The following is an 18803-nucleotide window of genomic DNA, read 5'->3' as shown; positions in this document are numbered from 1 at the left end:
TGACTCACTTTCTATTTGACTTCATAGATTCAAAGAGATTCGAATCACTGGGGTGAATCAAAAAATCTGTTCCACTGATATTTAGTTTTTAAATTTGATCAAATGAACACAGTTCAAGTTTGTATTTCATGTTAGGCAACAAGCCTTGCTACGCTACAGTTTCTAACTAGCAGAATTCACATTCCCCGTCTTAAAAAAACTAGTCAATTCTATTCGAAAACTTCCCCGGCCAATCAGCAGCGAGCTTTCGCGTGTAACTCCGCCCCATTCATACTCTTTTCTTCACAGCGGTGAGCTGTGTGCAAGAGTGTCGCATATGATTCAGTCCACATCATCTTCATCATCATCATGAACCGAATGATAGCTGACGTGATGGTCGTAGCGTCTCAAAATGGTTAGGTGGGAAAGGTTTTTCGCGGGTGTAAATGAAGACCTTGAAAGTATGCCTTTGTTACATGTGCCTCAGTGCGAAAGTTGAGTTTGGACCGTACTGCATTTTCGTGATACATTGTTACGGAGTCTGAATTTTAAGCGTCGGGCTCCTGTGTTGCTCATGTCGCACAGCGCTCATGCTGCATTGACAGTCGGTACGCTGGCTAGAGGCGAGCAGTGAGCCCTCCCGTTCACCGGCGACCACCGCGTCTGCCTCGAAACCCATTTTTGCGCGCACAATGGCCGGACGCCGCGGTTGTGTGAATTCGCTATGGTCAGGGAGCGAGCGGGTTCGTATCGGAGAGCGGCTAAAAGCCACGCTGGCCGGCATAATGGAGCTGGACCTTCTCAGAGGACGACAGCTGGAGATGGTGGATGCGGTACTGGACATGAATGAAGCACCCGCTCACCAGGGGGAAGGACTGGAGAGCGCCGCTGAGGATGGTGCCGCAACCTCCCGCAGGCAACAGGTCAGTGGGGACGTGGGAAATTCCACAGGAACATCATGTTCCTCGTAATTTTAACTTTGATCTCCTCATTGAGGTGGAACCTTGCTGGTTACACCTGCGAAACGTTTCGGTGACAGTGGCATCCAGTGGAGCTCAGGTTGCATGACCTATACAGGACGCCGCTGTGTTTACATTTCGGAATTGTACACACCTTTTTCTTCAACGTGTCAAGGTTGAGTTGGAGTGCATAGCTATTTTGGGCCCCTGCATACAATGCATGATGATTGCGCCAGTACAAATACGTTCTAGTGGAGTCTCATATAGGGGGAGTGGGGTGAGCTGTGTCATTTTTACATTTGGAAAAATTAGATCTGTTATGTCTAGTTATACATCAGGAAGTCTGTTATCAACTGAAATGATAAAGCATCTATTAGAAATGTGAAAAATGTGACCCTGGACCACAAAACCCGACTGGTATATTTGTAGCAATAGCCAACAATACATTCTTTTATGGCAAAAAATCATTAGGATATTAAGTATCATGTTCCATAAAGATATTTTGTACATTTCCTATCGTAAATGTATCAAAACTTAATTTTTGATTAGTAATATGCATTGCTAAGAACTTAATTTGGACAACTTTAAAGGGGATTTTCTCAATATTTAGATTTTTTTTTTTTGCACCAGATTCCAGATTTTCAAATGGTTGTATCTCAATTTAAAAAAAAAATTAACCTTATGACTGGTTCTGTGGTTCAAATATGACTTGGAAAAAGGTAGTTGCTTCATGTTGGGGGTAAGTTGAATCATTGCAACATGTGGACAATTAACATTAAAAAAATACATAACCAGTTAACTAATATATTACTTTCATTCCAATGTCTTAATTTTGTAGATACGAGCCAGAACATTTTTTAATATTTAGACTATTTGATTGTACAACAAATTGTCGCAGTTGTATTTTTAGTAATAGTTCCGTATTTTTTTCCCTATTCAATATTACGGGAAAATACTTTATTTAATAATGAAATAATTTGCACAAATGTAAATTCACCAACTCATTTTTTAGAAAAGAAAAATTTGGCTTTGATTTTAAGTTAATTTCACCTGCCAATATAAGATAAGATAAGATAAAATGTAAGGTAATAAAAAAAAAAAAAAAAAAAATTTATGTGCTTCTCTCAAATGTCGGCAACTGTAAATTAAAGGCTTTTTGTAAATGTTTTGTCATATGACAAATAACGCTCTGTTTTGTAGAGTGTGGCACAATTTACCCACTGGCACATCTTACCCCAATATCAGTCCCTTATTAATCTAAGCACACTGCCTGTATGTTCTACAGGCTGTTCGGTAACAAAATGTTGATTTTGTCATGGTGATGTGGCAGGGCTCTTGACCAGGTATGGAGGACAGATAACAGGTGCAGTTCAGGTGTTTGCTTGTGTAATGAGAGAAGGAGGGACGTCTATATGTGAGTTTACAATAGAAGCACCATTGTGTGTTTTTATATAATGGACAGTGTGCTAAAAACTCAAGTAAAGCCACAAATGTGAAATGCGTTTAATACTGGCAAGTAGCTCATAAATTATTTCCTGTGTCCTTCATTTAGGGCGTTTATATAATTATCCTATCCTAATCTCCCAGATCAAAGTGATGTGATTAAGAGCTTCTCTTTCATGGCATTCAAAATTGTTTTCGAAGGGCTTTTAAAGGACACTTACAAGTAGCCATTCAGTCTGGCAAAATGCGCGCATGAGAAACAGCAATATGTATCATGAGACAAAAGTATTAGTCATCATCGGGGCAATGTTGTTCCCTCTCCACCTACGCGACTTCCATTTGCATAAACACCACATGGAGAAATGTTTCTGTTGTCGGCGTCACAGATATCACCTCTTCTCTGCTACCCGCTGAGGAAGAGGAGAGGATGGAGGGAAATGGACAGAAAGATGGAGAACGGGGGTGTGCCATGCAGAGCAACTGATATGTTAACCCCTCGCTAGGACGGACTTCGCTGCAGAATGCAGCATCTGATTTCATAGCTAATATGCATCTGACGTTGATTTATTAGACTGTTACAATATATGTTTTCCTATCAGAGAGTGGACGGCTCTGATTCAGTGGCTGAAAAGCTGTCTTCCTCCCGCCTCCCACAAGACTCACCTTGTTATTAAAATATGACGTTAAGCCATTTCCTGTGTCGGTGAGGGAATTGAATGAGTAATTCCTCTGTCAATGGAACTGATGGCCAGACTGGATATTCACCTCATTATTTCCATTATTTTATGTCCATTTGCATCGTTAGCCTCATATAATGTAGTTTCCATGTGCCAGAGCACTCCTTCATGAATTGATCGGTAGCTGGAAAATGGCCAGTGCGCCCCGCATGAAACCCGTATCAGGTTACCCCCATTGAGCAAATGCTTCTTCCAATTCCCCTCCTGCTAAAATGAAATAAATTGCAACCGAATACTGGGATAATGTGGTATAGATTCTGTCTAGATGTGCACATGTGTGTATATGAACAAATTTAGACTTTGGAAGCAAATTATATGTCTTTACACACTTTATTCAGTTGTGGCAAGGGAAAATGAAACTGAAGTACCTTAAAAATGGCCTATTGTTTTTATATTTGGTGAATGACCGAAACATAGTTTGACCAGTTGCATGTTGGCATTGTGCACAATCGACCAATTGTAGCGTGCGAGAAGGTGGGATCTACAGAGAACGGTCAAAGCAATGCAAATGTAGATATCATGTAGGAGGACTACAGGAAGAACGTCAACAAGAAAGCAAAACTCAGACATTTTAGGCAATGTAGAAATCCCGACCCAGGTAAATAGATGTCACACGGTCACCCTAGATCCACAGACGTGGTTTTTTGTCAAATGCATGTGAAAGTGTCAATGCAAATGTTCGTATTCCACCAGCAAAGAGAGAGTTAAAGTATTGCTGCTAAATCGGATGTGTGGGCGAGGAGAGGAGAAGGAGAGCGAGAAAGAGAAGGAGAGAGAGGGCAGGAAGAGAAGAGAGGCCTGACAGTTCTCTGAAGTGAAGTGGGGGAGGCAGTTATATCCAGGAGTGGTGGTGGTGGTTGGGAGGGGGGTCTAACATAAGAGATGCCTCCTTCATGCTGTTCGTCTTGCTAGGCAACCCATCCCCCGTGCTCTCTACTTTTCTTCAAAACTCTTTTTTTTTTGCTATCTAGTCTCTTTATGCCCCCCTTCACCTTCATCTTTTTTTCCTCCCTGAATGTCCAGCTCTCTCTTTACTCTGTACGTTTTACCTTCCATATATATTTTTAGAGTCCAAGACAGGAGTTGTGGGTAAACTGCTGGAGCAGAGATAAGCCTGGTCAAAGTCTGTCTTTCAATACCCATTATCCCCCCGTCTTTTCTCCCTCTCTTCTTTGTTTCATCATCTGTCTTTCTCTGCTCTCTGCTTATTAACCGCCCTCCCCCGACTTTTTTCATTTCGCCAATGCATCACCTGCATTGTCTGCGTAAAAACTCTGACAGAAGGTTGATCGGACTTAACAGGATATGCACAATAGTCACTCAGTTTGATGGGATTCCTCTGAAGTGCCGCAAAGGGAGATTCTTTGCGACGGGGGGAGGTTGGGGATCACAGCTAACCGCAGTAAACACGCAGATAAATGATTCAAAACTTCTGAACTTTAACCAAAGCATCCCCATGATGGATCTCAGTTTAGTAGTCCTTCAAAATCCATTTAGAAAAGCAGGATTAGACATCATAAAGTCACTGGGTAATGATGTGGCTTCCCCTTACAGGTGTATTGTTTGGTAAATATATACATCACGGATACATGACTTAACATCTGTCTCTGGTGATCTGATCACAAGTGGTCAGCTGAGACAAATTGCTGTTTACATTAGTAGTAACATGCGTCTCAAATGCACCTCCAGTGAACAGCTGTGATCGTATTTCAAGGAGAGGATCTCTGATTTCAGGACTATATACATCACTCACTACATGAATGTGTTGTTGCATGTTGACGATGTACAAAAAGCACAAAATAAAATCTAATTTTAATTGTGGACATTATGTCTTGATGGGAATGCTGTTATTTTAGCTAAGCATATTAAAGGGATAGTTCACCCAAAAATGAAAATTGTGTCATTAATTATTCACCCTCATGTCGTTCCAAATCCATACAACCTTTTTTCATATTCAGAACACAAATTAAGATGTTTTTAAAGAAATCCAAGAGCTTTCTGGCCCTGCTTTCTGACAGCAATGGAACGCAACATTTAAGGCCAGAAAGGTAGTAAGGACATCGTTAAAATAGTCCATGTGACATCAGTGGTTCAAGCGTATGTTATGAAGCTACGAGAATACTTTTTGTGTGCATAGAAAACAAAAAACAACTTATCCAACATTTTTTCTATTCTGTGTCAGTGTTCAATGTGCATTCAGGAGAGTAACCTAAAATTACGGTTAAACCACTCATGTCACATGAACTAGTTTACCGATGTCCTTACTACCTTTCTGGGCCTTGAACATCTCAGTTGCGTTGCTGTCTATGCAGAGTCTGAAAGCTCATGGATTTCAACAAAAATTGCTGAATTTGTGTTCCAATGATGAACAAAGGTTTTGCGGCTTTTGAACGAGATGAGGATGGGTAATTAATGACAGAATTTTTGTTTTTGGGAGAACTATCCCTTTAAATAAAACGAAACGTGCAGGAGGGCTAAAGTTATTGCGCACCAATATTAATATTATGCTCAGACAAATTTCACATGTTCGCAAAATTAGACAAAAGAGAAAATTGCATTAGAAGTCATGAGTGGTGGAAAAACATTGTGCTCGGTGCATTTAATGATCATCAGTGGCTCAAACATTTTCATATGCGACGGGGCACGTTTAATGTTCATCGCAGTGAACAATTGTATGCCATTATTGAATTTGAACCGTCAATATTAGGTCAGTAGGCAGAGAGAAGGTGGTCTTTAGCAGCTGTTGACTGCATGTAATGCAAGTGGATGGACGCTTCAAAAACCACACAAAGTGAACATGACGTTCATCCACTTGAACCCAATTGATTAATCAATGTCTTCTGAAGCAAAGTGATGGGTGTGTGTTAAAAAAATACTAATATTTTAAACCTTTTAAACTAAAAATCTGCACTTCACAGTTCACTTCACCCACCTACAAGAATTTTCCATCAAAATGAATTTAAGTTTTCTGTCATTAATTACTCAGTCTCATGTCATTTCAAACTTTTGTAAGGCATCTTCGGAACACAAATTAAGATGTTTTTGATGAAATCCGATAGCTTTCTGACCCTGCATAGATGGCAATACAACTACCATATTCAAGGCCCAGAAAGGTAGTAAGGACATTGTTAAAATATTGAATATAATCTATCAGCGGATCCAGCATTGGGAAATGCTGGTATTGTCACATTTTGTGAAGGGTTAGTTCACCCTAAAATGAAAATTCAGTCATTAATTATTCACCCTCATATCGTTCCAAACCTGTAAGACCTTTGTTCATCTTCAGAACACAAATTAAGACATTTTTTGATAAAATCCGAAAGCTGAGCGTCCATAGACAGCAGGAGTACTACCACGGTCAAGGCTCAGAAAGGTAGTAAAAACATTGTTAAAATAGTTAATGTGACATCAGTGGTTCAATTGTAATTTTATGAAGCTACAAGAATACTTTTTGTGCACAAAAAAATAAAAATAACGACTTTATTCAACAGTTTTTTTCCTCTGCATCACCCTAGCACCATATTGGAGAGAATCACGATGCATATGTGGGCTTGCTGAATAAAGTCGTTTTTGTTTTCTTTGCACACAAAAGGTATTCTCATAGCTTTATATAATTATGATCGAAACACTAATGTCACATGGCCTATTTTAATGATGTCCTTACGACCTTTCTGGACCTTGACCGTGGTAGTACTCTTGCTGTCTGTAGACGGTCAGAAAGCTCTTGGATTTCATCAAAAATATCTTAATTTGTGTTTGGTCATACAGGTCATACAGGTTTGGAACGAGATGAGGGTGAGTAATTAATAACAGATTTTTCCTTTTTAGGGTGAACTATCCTTTTAAAAGTTGTTTGTGTGGTCCATTATCTATTTGTCACTGTCACTTTGTAAAAAGTTAAAACTGTTTGTTTTAGTGAAAAAAATTGATTGACAGGTGGGTAGGCAGTGCTTTGCCACTGTCTGGGATGTATCATGATGGATTAGTGTTAAGCTACAAATGCAATGCGATCACATGCATCATGATCATATGTTAATACCAGGTGTAACTGGGGTCTTTGTGTCATCACCTTATCTTGTAGTAACATGACTCCTCCATCTGTTTCAGAGTCTGTCCTCTGCAAACCCTGATCTGTCTTGCCTCGGCACCGCAGGAGAGGGGATAAGCTCACGCTGGTCTACGCTGTCTTGGGACATCCCGTCTGATCTGCTGTCCTCTCCCACTCCAGACTACCCCGGCACCACACCGCTTGACTGCGACTCTAGACCCAGCTCAGGTGCTTGTACTCCAAACGCCTCAATAATAGACCTTTGGTGTTTTGTAAAGACGAGTTCACAATGTCTTTGTGTGGATGCTTGAACCTGTAGCAAAGGCGGCTGAAATATCTCACGTCGAGGTGTTTCTCTAAAGCTCTTTTTATTCACAAAGAACGAATTGAGTGATTAATCATTGTTCCACCACAGTATTGTTTCCCTTTTTAGTATTTGGCATTTGAAGCATTATATAATTATTTAGTCACAAATGGTTATTCTTAGTATTGTATGTTGTTCAGCAGCGTTGGTCAAAACCTATGAAAAGATGACTAATATGAAACCTTAAAAATAAGTATCATAAAATGTAAATACCAAAAATCCATGAACACTGACTTGTAACTAAGAGAATTAAAGAGACCCAAAAGACAACATTTAATATGAGGTAGTAACATATAGTCAGATTTATTGTCTCTCTGCATCCAATAAATGTCAAAGTCAAGAGCTACAGCTTAAAATGTCATTTTTGTTTGTATTTAAAATAGAATAGAATGTCTAGATATCCAGAGTCAATAAATCATGTATTCATTTAGTCAGAAATAATATATCTCAGACAAAAAATAGTAAAGTTTTAAGCCACACATTGTCTCTCTTAGCTGGTATTATAACATCGAAAAGATGATACACTTTAGCTTTTTGTGATAAGATTAAAATTGCACAACAAAACCTGTTTGGCCAAACTAGGTAGCGATTCCTCAATCAGTGGAGCTATGTGGAATATCTAAATCAAAAGGAGTTATCCTTTAAGCTCTCCCTGAGGAATGAGCCCTGCACAAAATAGTAATACATTTCACACAAGTGCATGACTCATAGCTTGGATAGCTTGAGGCTCTGTTTGAAACAAATGATTCAGTGTTGACCTTTCAACTTCAACATGACACATAGTTTCTGTGTTTTTGGCAGCTCTCTTTTTACTTTGGCAAACATTAACCCTGGCTTTTTATGGTGAACCCATCATTTATATCACGTGTCACCCCTGAAGCACTGCTCCCCCTAACGCTCTTAACTTCATCTATCATTCTCTTGTCCACAGGTTTTTACTCGGTCAGTGGGAGTTCTCTGTCAGACTCTTGTTACTCTGTATCCAGCGAGGCGGCTCCTGGAGGGTCAGTGAAAGTCAGCTGTAGGCCTCGCTCACTGGATCATAGTGCCACTCATTGGAGGGAGGCTGAATCTCATAATACAGAGTGTCCTGAGGGCACGGTGGAGAAACAAGAAAGAAGGCCCTTTTCTACTGGTATGACTTGTGATCTTAAAAAAGAAAACACGTCTGAGTCATATTTCATTCAAAAACCAACAGAAAGAAGAACTTAGAAAGCTATTTGCCCATTTATATAAGCAAAAGTTGTTAGAAGTAGTTATACACACACTTATATACAGTGCAGTTGTGCTACAGGCGTCCCGAGTTCAAATCCTGGCTCGAGGACCTTTCCCGATCCTGCCCCACCTTCTCGCTCTCCCGCTTTTTGTCATCTCTATACTATCCTATAATAATAAAAGCAAAAACGCCAAAAATAAATCTTAATAAAAAGAATGGTAGTATTTTTTTGTACATTTGCAGTTTTTCAAGATGATTTAAATAATGATACAAATCATAATTCATGCTATAAATATTGTATAAAATAGTAATGAGCATTTAATGAGATTATTATTATTATTATTATTATTATTATTATATTATTTGCTAATAATAAGAATTAAAAACTATATGTACAAAATAAAACAGAGTAAAATGTCCATATGCAATTTTTTGGTTAGGAATATTTTTTCTACAATATTTTAATGGGAAATATATAATATTAATATTTAGTATTCATTTAGTGTTTTTGATTTGATGTTGTTTTCTAATTAAGTTTAAATATTTTTTGTATACTAAAAAAATAACACTACCAGTCAAAAGTTTTGAACTGCAAGATTTTTTAATGTTCTTTAATAAGTCTCTTCTGCTCACCAAGCCTGCATTTATTTGATTTAATTGCTAGAAATTAATACTTTTATTTAGCAAGGATGCTTTAAATTGATCAAAAGTGATGATAAAGACATTTATAATATTACAAAAGATTTCTATTTCAGATAAGTGCTGTTTTTCTGAACTTTCTATTCATCCAAGAAACCTGAAAGATGCTACTCAGCTGTTTTCAACATGATAAAAAAAAATAATAATAAATGTTTTTGAGCAGCAAATCAAAATATTAGAATGATTTCTAAAGGATCATGTGACTGGAGTAATGATGCTAAAAATTCAGTTTTAAAATCACAGGAATAAATTACATTTTAAAATATATTCAAAAGCAAACAATTATTTTAAATAGTAAAAATATTTCAAAATTTTACTTTTTTTTTTTTTTTTTTTTTTTTGTACTTTGGATCAAATAAATGCAGGTTTGGTGAGCAGTAGAGACTTCTTAAAAAAAAAATATATATATATATATATACATACACAAATATACAAATATATATATATATATATATATATATATATATATATATACACACAAATATACAAATTTTTTTTTTTTTTTTTTTTTTCGATTAATCGAAAATCAAAACCCAGAAAATTCAGAACCTCGAGCCAACGTAATTTTCCCATGTTGTTTTGTTTGTTTTTAATCCTGTTAATATTTTCCCATTTTAAAACATACTACACACTATACGGACATGTATGACCATTGTGCTTGTGTCTCTTGCAGCGTTTTTCACATAGCTTGTTTAAGATGCCATCTCAAGTTAAAAGAATATAAACTTTTACACACAGTCATCAATGTCAGTTCCAAAACAGTGGACCAATCAAAAAACCACAAGCATTGCAAACGTTTGTTTACAGTAGCAGGTTGGCATGGCAACTTTTGTATTTGATGGCAACATGGCAGAGTAGGCAATCTCTGCCACTTTTTTTTTTTTTTTTAAACCATTCCTCAGCGCTGCATCTTGTGTTTCAGACGCAATGTCGTGTTCTGTTTAAATGGCCAGAAAGAAACTAGAGGAAATACTTGCACATGTAGATAAAAATAAATTATAAAATAAAAATAAAAAATCATTCATTAAGCGTAACCAAGGTAAAACATTCAAATAATCAAGATTTTGATTTTAGGTTATATCATCCAGCCCTACATAGCACATATTACATACTATTACAGACTATGGAAAAATAGTCTGCTAAATGACTAAATGTAATTATAAATAAGAAGAATGTAAATAATAACATTACAAACTTTTTTTGTTCTTTATGAACAGGGGATCTTGAGCTCAATAGCCTCATGTTCCTGACAGACCTTTGTTCCAGTTTGGGATGCATTCAACCAGGCTCTTTTTTACCCTCTTCCAACTCCAGCCCACAGCTTCAGCTGGACCCTAAATTTTGCTCTGACCTAGTTTCTCGGAAGACAAAAGAGGTGTACCCTTACCCTAGTCCCCTTCATGCTGTGGCTCTCCAGAGCCCCCTGTTTACCACCTGCCAGGAACCTTCCCCCACCCGCCTCTCCCCCAGTCCGGAGAGCGAGCAGCCTGTAGAGCCAGGGCTTGAGCAACCTCCTGTGAAGGGCCAACCCCCAGCCTCTCCTTCCTTTACTCAGCTGGAGCAATACATCAACAGATTAGTCCATCAGCATCACTGCAGGGTGGCCGCTGAAACTTCCAGTCGTGGGCCCCAAATAAACATTGCAGGTGCTTGTTATGAGGGGCTTCACCCAAGAAGTGCTTCCTCCTCCAGCCTGTCCGGAGGGAGTGTTACTCCTTGTAAGTCTATCCTGGGCAATGCAGCAAGAGTCAGCCTCAGCAGTATTGGTAAACGCGCAAGTCGCAATTCCATCAACCTAGGAAACTTGCCCTCCGTGACAGGGGAGGATTTCAACATCAGCTTCCACGTAAATCTGAATTTGAACCTGAATCCAAACCTGAACAAGACTTTGAGTTTCGATGCTAAAAATGTGAAAGAAGAGGTCTCAGGATCATGTGGGCATCTCTCCGCCAATTTAGTCACTCCAACAGCTTCCCCTTCGTCTTCGACGTCCACCATCACCAGCACTCCAAACTGGAGCAGGAGACCAAGGATCTCCACCTGCCCTTCCTCCGTGAACCACAGAGGCTCTCTGGAGATAACTGGAAAGAATTTTGGGCAAATGGGATTCTCCAAATCGCTAGACTGGAGTGGAGCCTCAAGGGAAGAGGCAGAGGGTTGTCCTCCAACCAAAGCCTCAGACAGCCCTCCCAAACTTAATGAGGACTCTGCAGTTGTATGTGAAATCTCTCGTGTATCTGGCCTGCCAAGATCTGTAGTTCTTGGCTTGATGGAGGAGGGGGTGGAACTGGATGCTGAATGTTTCAGGAGTGAAAGAGAAAGAGGTGTAGGGTCTGCTTCTCCAAGTAACATTCCTTCACTGCACTCCTCCCGGTCATCATTTCAGCATCCGTTTGGATTAGATCGAGCTAATCTGACGCCAGCATCAAATGCTTGGGCTGGTGGACAGGATTACCTATCTCAACAGCATCGCTTACAAGTTTCACACTCGGATTGCCATTCGGCACTGACGTCTCAGTCTGGCAGCCCTCATTCGGACAATTCCGGTCTCACACCTACTCGTTCCTCTCCCATTCTGCCTTTCCCACATAATCAATCAGACTCCGCCTCCTCTCCAGGCTCCTCCCACACCAGAGTCCACTCTCCTCCTCGGCTGCTTTCAAATTCACCCTTCACCCCTGCCCAGCTTTCAGTATTCCGACGTGATTCCCCATCTCAGTGCTCTCTTCCACGCTTTCACCCGTGTAGTTCTCCACTGGAGGGTCCCATTCGGCCTCGTGGAGGTTCCCTCAGGCAGAACGCCGGGGGTGGGTGGAGGCCTCAAGATAGAGGGTGGAGGAGGAGTGGGGATGGAGAGCGACTCTACCAGGGTAAACATGCCTCAAGAGAACTTATTCGAGCATCCACCGTTAGTAGCTATTCGGGCAGAGACTATGGCACTGGATGGGAGGACGAAATGAGCACTCAAACACCTAAAAAGGGAGGGAAGTTTTGGAAAGGGTTTGAAACCCGATTTTGGGGACGGGAGGAGGAGGACGATGAGAGAGATGAGAGAGCTGGAGGATTTGGTTGGAGGCACACCTCGTTGAAAGAAACATCGTCCAGTAGGCACGATCAAAGAGAGAACAATTTGAAAAAGAAAGGTACGAGTTGGGACAGTAGGAGTTCCAGTCTCCGGCTGTCCAGGCGAGCACTATTCCGAAGCGAGTCTCAGGGAATTCTCGAGCCACATTCTCAGAAGCGGGAAAGCAATCAGTGGCGTTCCTCGTTTGAGATCAGCCGTGCGGGACGGGGCTCAGAGCGTGCTCGCAATCTTGTGAGAAAGGAGGAGAAACATCATTCCTCAACTGCCAGTCTTTTCCATCTTTCTCGCTCCCAGAGCCTGGAGGGAAGCAGTCACTCGCTTTCTCCTCTTTCGTCCCCATCGCTCTCGCCCTCGCCGCCCCCATCTGCTCCTCTCACCCGTTCCAGATCATTCCGTGACCTTGGAAGGAAAGTTTTTGGCTCGATGAGGTCCCTCAGTTTCAATAAAAACCACAAGTCGAAGAAGAAAGATTAGTATGGACATTTAGAAAAGGGAGAAACCAAGCTGCCAACTTTTCCAAACGTACGATTTTCTCTTTCTGCTTGCTTAGGTGCTTCTGCATGCCATGCTGTGTCTATGTGCACTCTTATGGTCATAGTCGTGCTGGTGTTGTTTTTACTATGAACATATGCACTGTTCATAGCACTCTAAAGTATATGCTGACCAAATACAAAAAGATGTTGTTTGAACTTATGCTCAGGACTTTGAAAAAAAAAAATAGAGAATTTGAAATGATTGTGCTGAAACATGATGAAAAAAAAATCAATAAAAGTATTTCCAATTTAAAAGGATCCTTATTGATTTGCTTGGCATATGTTGTGCTATTGCTGAGTGAAGTGTTTTGTAGTGCAATAGGATTACGTGAGATCTCACATACAAAAATCTGCTGTCATAGACTTAGATTAAATCACAGCATTTCCATAATCATATTAGCATAAGCCATTACCAATCTAACAACAGCTTTTGAGTGCACTGTTTCAAATAAATTATGCATAGAGTTCTTTCAAAAATATTTATTAGGATGAACAAAAGACAAGAACTTTCATGTGGAAAAAAATAAAAAAAAAGAGACCCACAGCTGGAAGAAACTGAATGCAAAACAAGCAGCTAGACAGTGCATTAACCATACAATACAATGCATATTAAGTGCATTCAAATTCTCATTCAAGCTGCCACGTTGCACCAGATTTCAGCCATACATTCAGTCCTGCTGCTGGACCTTCAACACCGGTAAATGGCATGTGTAGCAAATTATCCATGCCCTGAAGCAAAACATCCCACCTTCTTCTTGATGTCAGCTCAAGCTTAATTTACTTGATGCATGTTCCTGCTAAGTCGTGATTTGTCCATTCAGTCCAATTTTTGGGTCTTCTCCTCTGCTAACTGCTCCTCACCCTGTTTCTGCTTGCTGAACATGCCTTTGTACAGCGCCTTCTCTTTCTGGTAGTCTTGGCTGAGTCTCTCCTCCACTCGCTGCAGCTGTTTCTTTACATCAGGATCTGAGAAATGGAGAAAAGGATGATATGAATGTCTCATTATTTTCATTCTAAGCACTGACATGAAATTTGAGTGCAGATGTGAAACGGCAGTTCAATCGAAGGCTGCAGAGCAGAGGTGTTTGATCTTACTAACTCTTAAGAAAATGGATGCATCCACAAAATGTAATAGCAACTCGCTGCATTACGTAATACGCTCCCAAGCTGTATTCCCCTGTGAAAATTGTGACTGAAAATCCCTGGCAGCACATTAATTAGACCAGTAGTTCCCAACCTTTATCTCATGGGACTTTTTTTTTCTTCAGTTGAAGTCAAAAGTTTATACACCTTGCAGAATCTGCAAAATGTTCATTATTTTACCAAAATAAGAGCGATCATACAAAATGCATGTTATATTTTTTATTTATTACTGACCTGAATAAGATATTTCACATGAAAGACGTTTACAAATAGTCCACAAGAGAAAATAATAGTTGAATATATTAAAATTACCGTGTTTAAAAGTTTCTTAATACTGTGTTGTTACCTGAATGATCCACGGCTATGTTTTTTTTTTTAATTAATAGTTGTCCACAAATTCTTTGGTTTTTCAGCTTTTTTGTGTGTGCTTGAACCCTTTCCAACCATGTATGATTTTGAGATCTATGAGGACAACTGAGGGACTCATATGCAACTATTACATAAGGTTCAAGCACTCATTGATGCTCGGAAGGAAAAATGATCCATTAAGAATTAAGATGAAAACTTTGAATTAGAATTTTTTTTTAAATTTGAAGATCAGGGTAAATTTAACTTGTCTTCTGGGAAACATGTAAGTATCTTCTGTAGCTTCTGACGGGCAGTACTAAATGAAAAAATATGCTATTTAGGCAAAAGAAAAATATATTCATTCTGTTCAAAAGTTTACACCTCTGGCTTTAAATGCATCGTGCTTCCTTCTGGAGCATCAGTGAGCATTTGAACCTTCTGTAATAGTTGCATATGAGTCCCTCAGTTGTCCTCAGTGTGAAAAGATGGATCTCAAAATCAGTCATTGTTGAAAGGGTTCAAATACACAGAAATGCTGAAAAATTGCCATATGATGCCATTGCACACTTTCAATCAGTCTAGCATGCTTTGAATTTTCACTGATTCTGTGTGGCATTTAACCATGCTTAGATGCCTGTTCACTCAGAACACATTCTTGCATTTAAATATAGCAAAAGGAGCGGAAGAGAATGCAGGGGTCCTGTGACATGTTTTTGAACTATTTTTAACTTGACATTGCTCATGGCATGAGACACTGAAAAAAATAGCTAGACAAAACCAAATATCTGACACCCACATGGGAATTGAAATATTACGCAGACAGAATGCAGTAAGTGAACGACCCACTGCTCTTTTGATTTTTTCTTAGCTAGACATCTGATTTGAACTGAATCCAGCAAAATCAATTAGTTCTCTTAAAGGGATAATTCACCCAGAAATGAAAATCCTGTCATTAATTACGCACCCTCATGTCATTTCAAACCCGTAAGACCTTCATTCATCTTCAGAACACAAATTAAAATATTTTTGATGAAATCCGACATAAGGGTGAGTAATTAATGACAGATTTTTCATTTTTGTGTGAACCATCCCTTTAAACTCAACTTTGGTAACCCCTAGGAGATCTCTGGCGACTCTAGGTGCAGGTTGACAAAGTATGAAATAGACAAGATAAGGTGGTATGTGGTTGGTTTTTACCGTTAGGTTTCCCCCTGCTGGCTTGTATGAGGTAATGTCGAGCAGTCTGAGCATCACCCAGTTCTAATGAGGCCACCCCAGCTCTGTAGAGGGCCTTAATGTCACCTGACCTCCACTGGAGCACTTTCAGGCTGTATTCTAACACACGGGCATAGTCCACCACCTCGCGCTGTAGCAAACATGCTGTGAAACACAGAAACGGGTAAAGAGGAGAATGTGTTCCCAGATTAAATTTACAAACACTACAAATCAAAACTTCGCAGTCAGTATGATTTTTCAAAGTCTCTTAAACTCACAAAGTCTGTATTTATTTGGTCAAAAACAGTCCGGTCAAGTTTTTGAACAGTACGTTTTTTTAAGTCTCTTCTGCTTACCAAGCCTGCATTTATTTAATCTAAAATACAGCAAAAAGAGCAAAATTTTTGCTATTAAAAAAATAACACTTTTCTATTTGAATATATTTTAAAATGTAATTTATTCCTGTGATTTCAAAACTGAATATTTAGTATCATTACTCCAGTCACAGGATCTTTCAGAAATCATTCTAATATTCTGATTTGCTGCTCAAAAAACAGTTATTATGTTAAAAACGGATGAGTAGAATTTTTTCAGGTTCCTTTGATGAAGAACTTTAAAACATTATAAATGTCTTTATCACTTTTGATCAATTTAAAGCATCCTTTCTAAATAGGTGTTCGTTTCTATAATTTCTTTATTAAAAAATAAATAAATAAATAAAAAATTATACTGACTCCAAGCTTTTGAACGGTATAGTGTATAATGTTACAAAAGCTTTTTATTTCAGATAAACACTGATCTTTGGATGTTTCTATTCATCAAAAAATCCTGAGAAAAAATACTTAACTGTTTTAAATATTAATAATAATAATAATAATAATAAATTGTTTCTTCAACAGAAAATCAGCATATTTGAATGACACTGAAGACTGGAGTAATGATGCTGAAAACTTACATTTTATAATATATTCAAATAGAAAGCAGTTATTTTAAACAGAAAAAAATATTTCACAGGATTGCTGCTTTTGCTGTATTTTGGATCAAATAAATGCAGGCTTGGTGAGCAGAAGAGACTTATTTAAAAAAAACTTTACAAATCTTACCGTTCAAAAACTTTTGACTGGTAGTGTAGATGGAAAATGTTATGCTGAGACATAAATGGAGGGATTTGTTTTGGAGGTTTCAAACCATTAGGAAATGTTTAAACCAAATGGTATGATAATGCATGACCTGATAACAATACTATGAAAATGCATAACCAGTGATGATACCTAGCCTAAACTGCCAATTAAGAAACTGCACAGAAAGTAGCTTTGGATAAAAGTGCCTGCAAACAAGTGTTATGTAATTCAGTACCAAAGCATAACCACCTCACACTGCCACAGTATCTTGTTTGGAAAGAATACAAACCTGCTAAATTGTTATAGCAATCTACTTGAGTGCTCCTCAGTAGGTCCTCCTGCTTCTGGCTCAGTTTAGGCACCTGAGCCCCAAACCCTTGCAGGACAGAGTTCACCTCAGAGTCCAGACCACGGAGGACGAGCAAAGCACGATGATAACGTCCGATGGCAGTCCGCACATTTTTCTCCCGGTAGAATGCATTCCCCTCCGTCTTTAACCGAACGGCATCCTGGAGCTGCGACTCCAAACGGGAAGCAGATGATCCTCCAGTGGCTCCCAAACATGACGATGCACCGGCCTCTGCCTCTGACCCATCATCCCCTGCGGTAGGATCTAAAACCTGCCACACATAAGCAAAATAAAGAGTTGGGAATGCAAAACCACTGCATTATTAACCCTAAATGCAGCCACAGAATCTGCATGAGCAGACCAGTATGTCAATCCATTATATGCTGATTTTAGAAGATTTAGAAAGGTCTCCCATTCTGGCCAGCTTATCTGGTCTTCCAGTATGACCAGATGAAAAGTCTCCCAGTCCAATCTAAAACCATAAGCAGACCAGCTTAACCAGGCTCAGGCTGGGAGACAAACTAAGACCAGCAAACCACTTCAGGCTGTTTGTCCCAAAAGAACACTGATCACTGTCATGTTCATTCATTAGCTGTGTAGTTGACGGTTTTAAACGCATACTAATATACAAATCAAATCAAACACGCTCATAAAATCTAGGTACATATAACACAGCTCACATCATTAAAAATGTTGGAACTTTTTGAAACCAAAACACATAATTTCAATGAATTTGAACTGCGCCCAGCAAAGCATGCAGCCTCGCCTAGATTTTACCACATATAAAAGGAAACAATACGTCACAGCGGTTTTTTTTTTTTTTACCTTTTCATCCATAGCGCTTTAAAATAGGTGCAATATGCTTAGAAGCCAGTTTAAAGAAGAAAATATTGCTGGGACGCTAAAGAAACAAATCTTTGACACTCTTCTTCGTGGTTGTTATGGTTGCAGCATTGCATTTGTCAATACTACCTCCTAGCGGTAAAATATTAATAGCGCAACATCATATGAGCGATTTACATCATCTATATCTCTAACAAACAAATAAATACTTTACATGTAACACACAAGTAAACAAAAACACACGATGAAAAACACCCATATACACTACCAGTCAAAAAGTTTGGCTGCTCACCAAGCCTGCATTTATTTGATCCAAAATACAGCAAAAACTATAATTTTGAAACATTTTTACTATTTAAAATAACTGTTCTATTAGAATCTATTTTAAAGTGTAATTTATTCCTGTGATTTTAAAGCTGCATTTTTAGCGTCATTACTCCGGTCACATGATCGTTCAGAAATTTTTCATATTATATTTATAATATTTATATAATTTTAATAGTATTATTTGCTGCTCAAAAAACATTTATCATTATCATTAAGTTTAAAACAGCTACGTAGAATTTTTTCAGGTTTCTCTGATGAATAGAAAGTTCAGAAGAACAGCATTTATCTGAAATAGAAATATATTGTAACATTATAAATGTCTAAAAAAAAACAAAACAATTGACTCTAACCTTTGACTTTTTCAGTGGTATAGTTTATGATGTTATGAAAGCTT

The 18803-nt window shown here is 38.7% G+C and overlaps 2 protein-coding genes across 2 annotated transcripts; one reads left to right on the top strand and one right to left on the bottom strand.

The window, feature by feature from the left end:
- The first annotated feature begins 296 nt into the window (after nucleotides 1-296).
- si:ch211-168f7.5 (dapper homolog 2) lies at nucleotides 297-13142 on the top strand. The gene is made up of 4 exons (XM_051127142.1): nucleotides 297-902; nucleotides 7226-7394; nucleotides 8462-8665; nucleotides 10663-13142. The coding sequence occupies exons 1-4, from the start codon at nucleotides 672-674 to the stop codon at nucleotides 13002-13004; spliced, it is 2946 nt and encodes a 981-aa protein (XP_050983099.1). The 5' UTR covers nucleotides 297-671; the 3' UTR covers nucleotides 13005-13142.
- On the bottom strand, nucleotides 13131-18197 carry ttc9c (tetratricopeptide repeat domain 9C). The gene is made up of 4 exons (XM_051127146.1): nucleotides 18065-18197; nucleotides 17180-17510; nucleotides 15752-15934; nucleotides 13131-14029 (listed from the first exon to the last, which is right to left on the bottom strand). The coding sequence occupies exons 1-4, from the start codon at nucleotides 18074-18076 to the stop codon at nucleotides 13881-13883; spliced, it is 675 nt and encodes a 224-aa protein (XP_050983103.1). The 5' UTR covers nucleotides 18077-18197; the 3' UTR covers nucleotides 13131-13880.
- Nucleotides 18198-18803: the final 606 nt, after the last annotated feature.

Source organism: Labeo rohita, chromosome 14, assembly GCF_022985175.1.
Source record: "Labeo rohita strain BAU-BD-2019 chromosome 14, IGBB_LRoh.1.0, whole genome shotgun sequence".
NCBI lineage: Eukaryota > Metazoa > Chordata > Actinopteri > Cypriniformes > Cyprinidae > Labeo > Labeo rohita.
Note: the sequence above shows the minus strand (reverse complement) of the source record. Positions and strands in the feature narration are given on the sequence as shown.

Coding starts and splice junctions, on each gene's coding strand:
- si:ch211-168f7.5 (XM_051127142.1), top strand. CDS start 672: ATGGCCGGACGCCGCGGTTGTGTGAATTCGCTATGGTCAGGGAGCGAG. Junction 903..7,225: donor CAACCTCCCGCAGGCAACAG/GTCAGTGGGGAC, acceptor CATCTGTTTCAG/AGTCTGTCCTCTGCAAACCC. Junction 8,666..10,662: donor AAGAAGGCCCTTTTCTACTG/GTATGACTTGTG, acceptor CTTTATGAACAG/GGGATCTTGAGCTCAATAGC.
- ttc9c (XM_051127146.1), bottom strand. Junction 15,935..17,179: donor TTGCTATAACAATTTAGCAG/GTTTGTATTCTT, acceptor TGTGTTTCACAG/CATGTTTGCTACAGCGCGAG. Junction 14,030..15,751: donor CAGCAGGGGGAAACCTAACG/GTAAAAACCAAC, acceptor TCCATTTCTCAG/ATCCTGATGTAAAGAAACAG.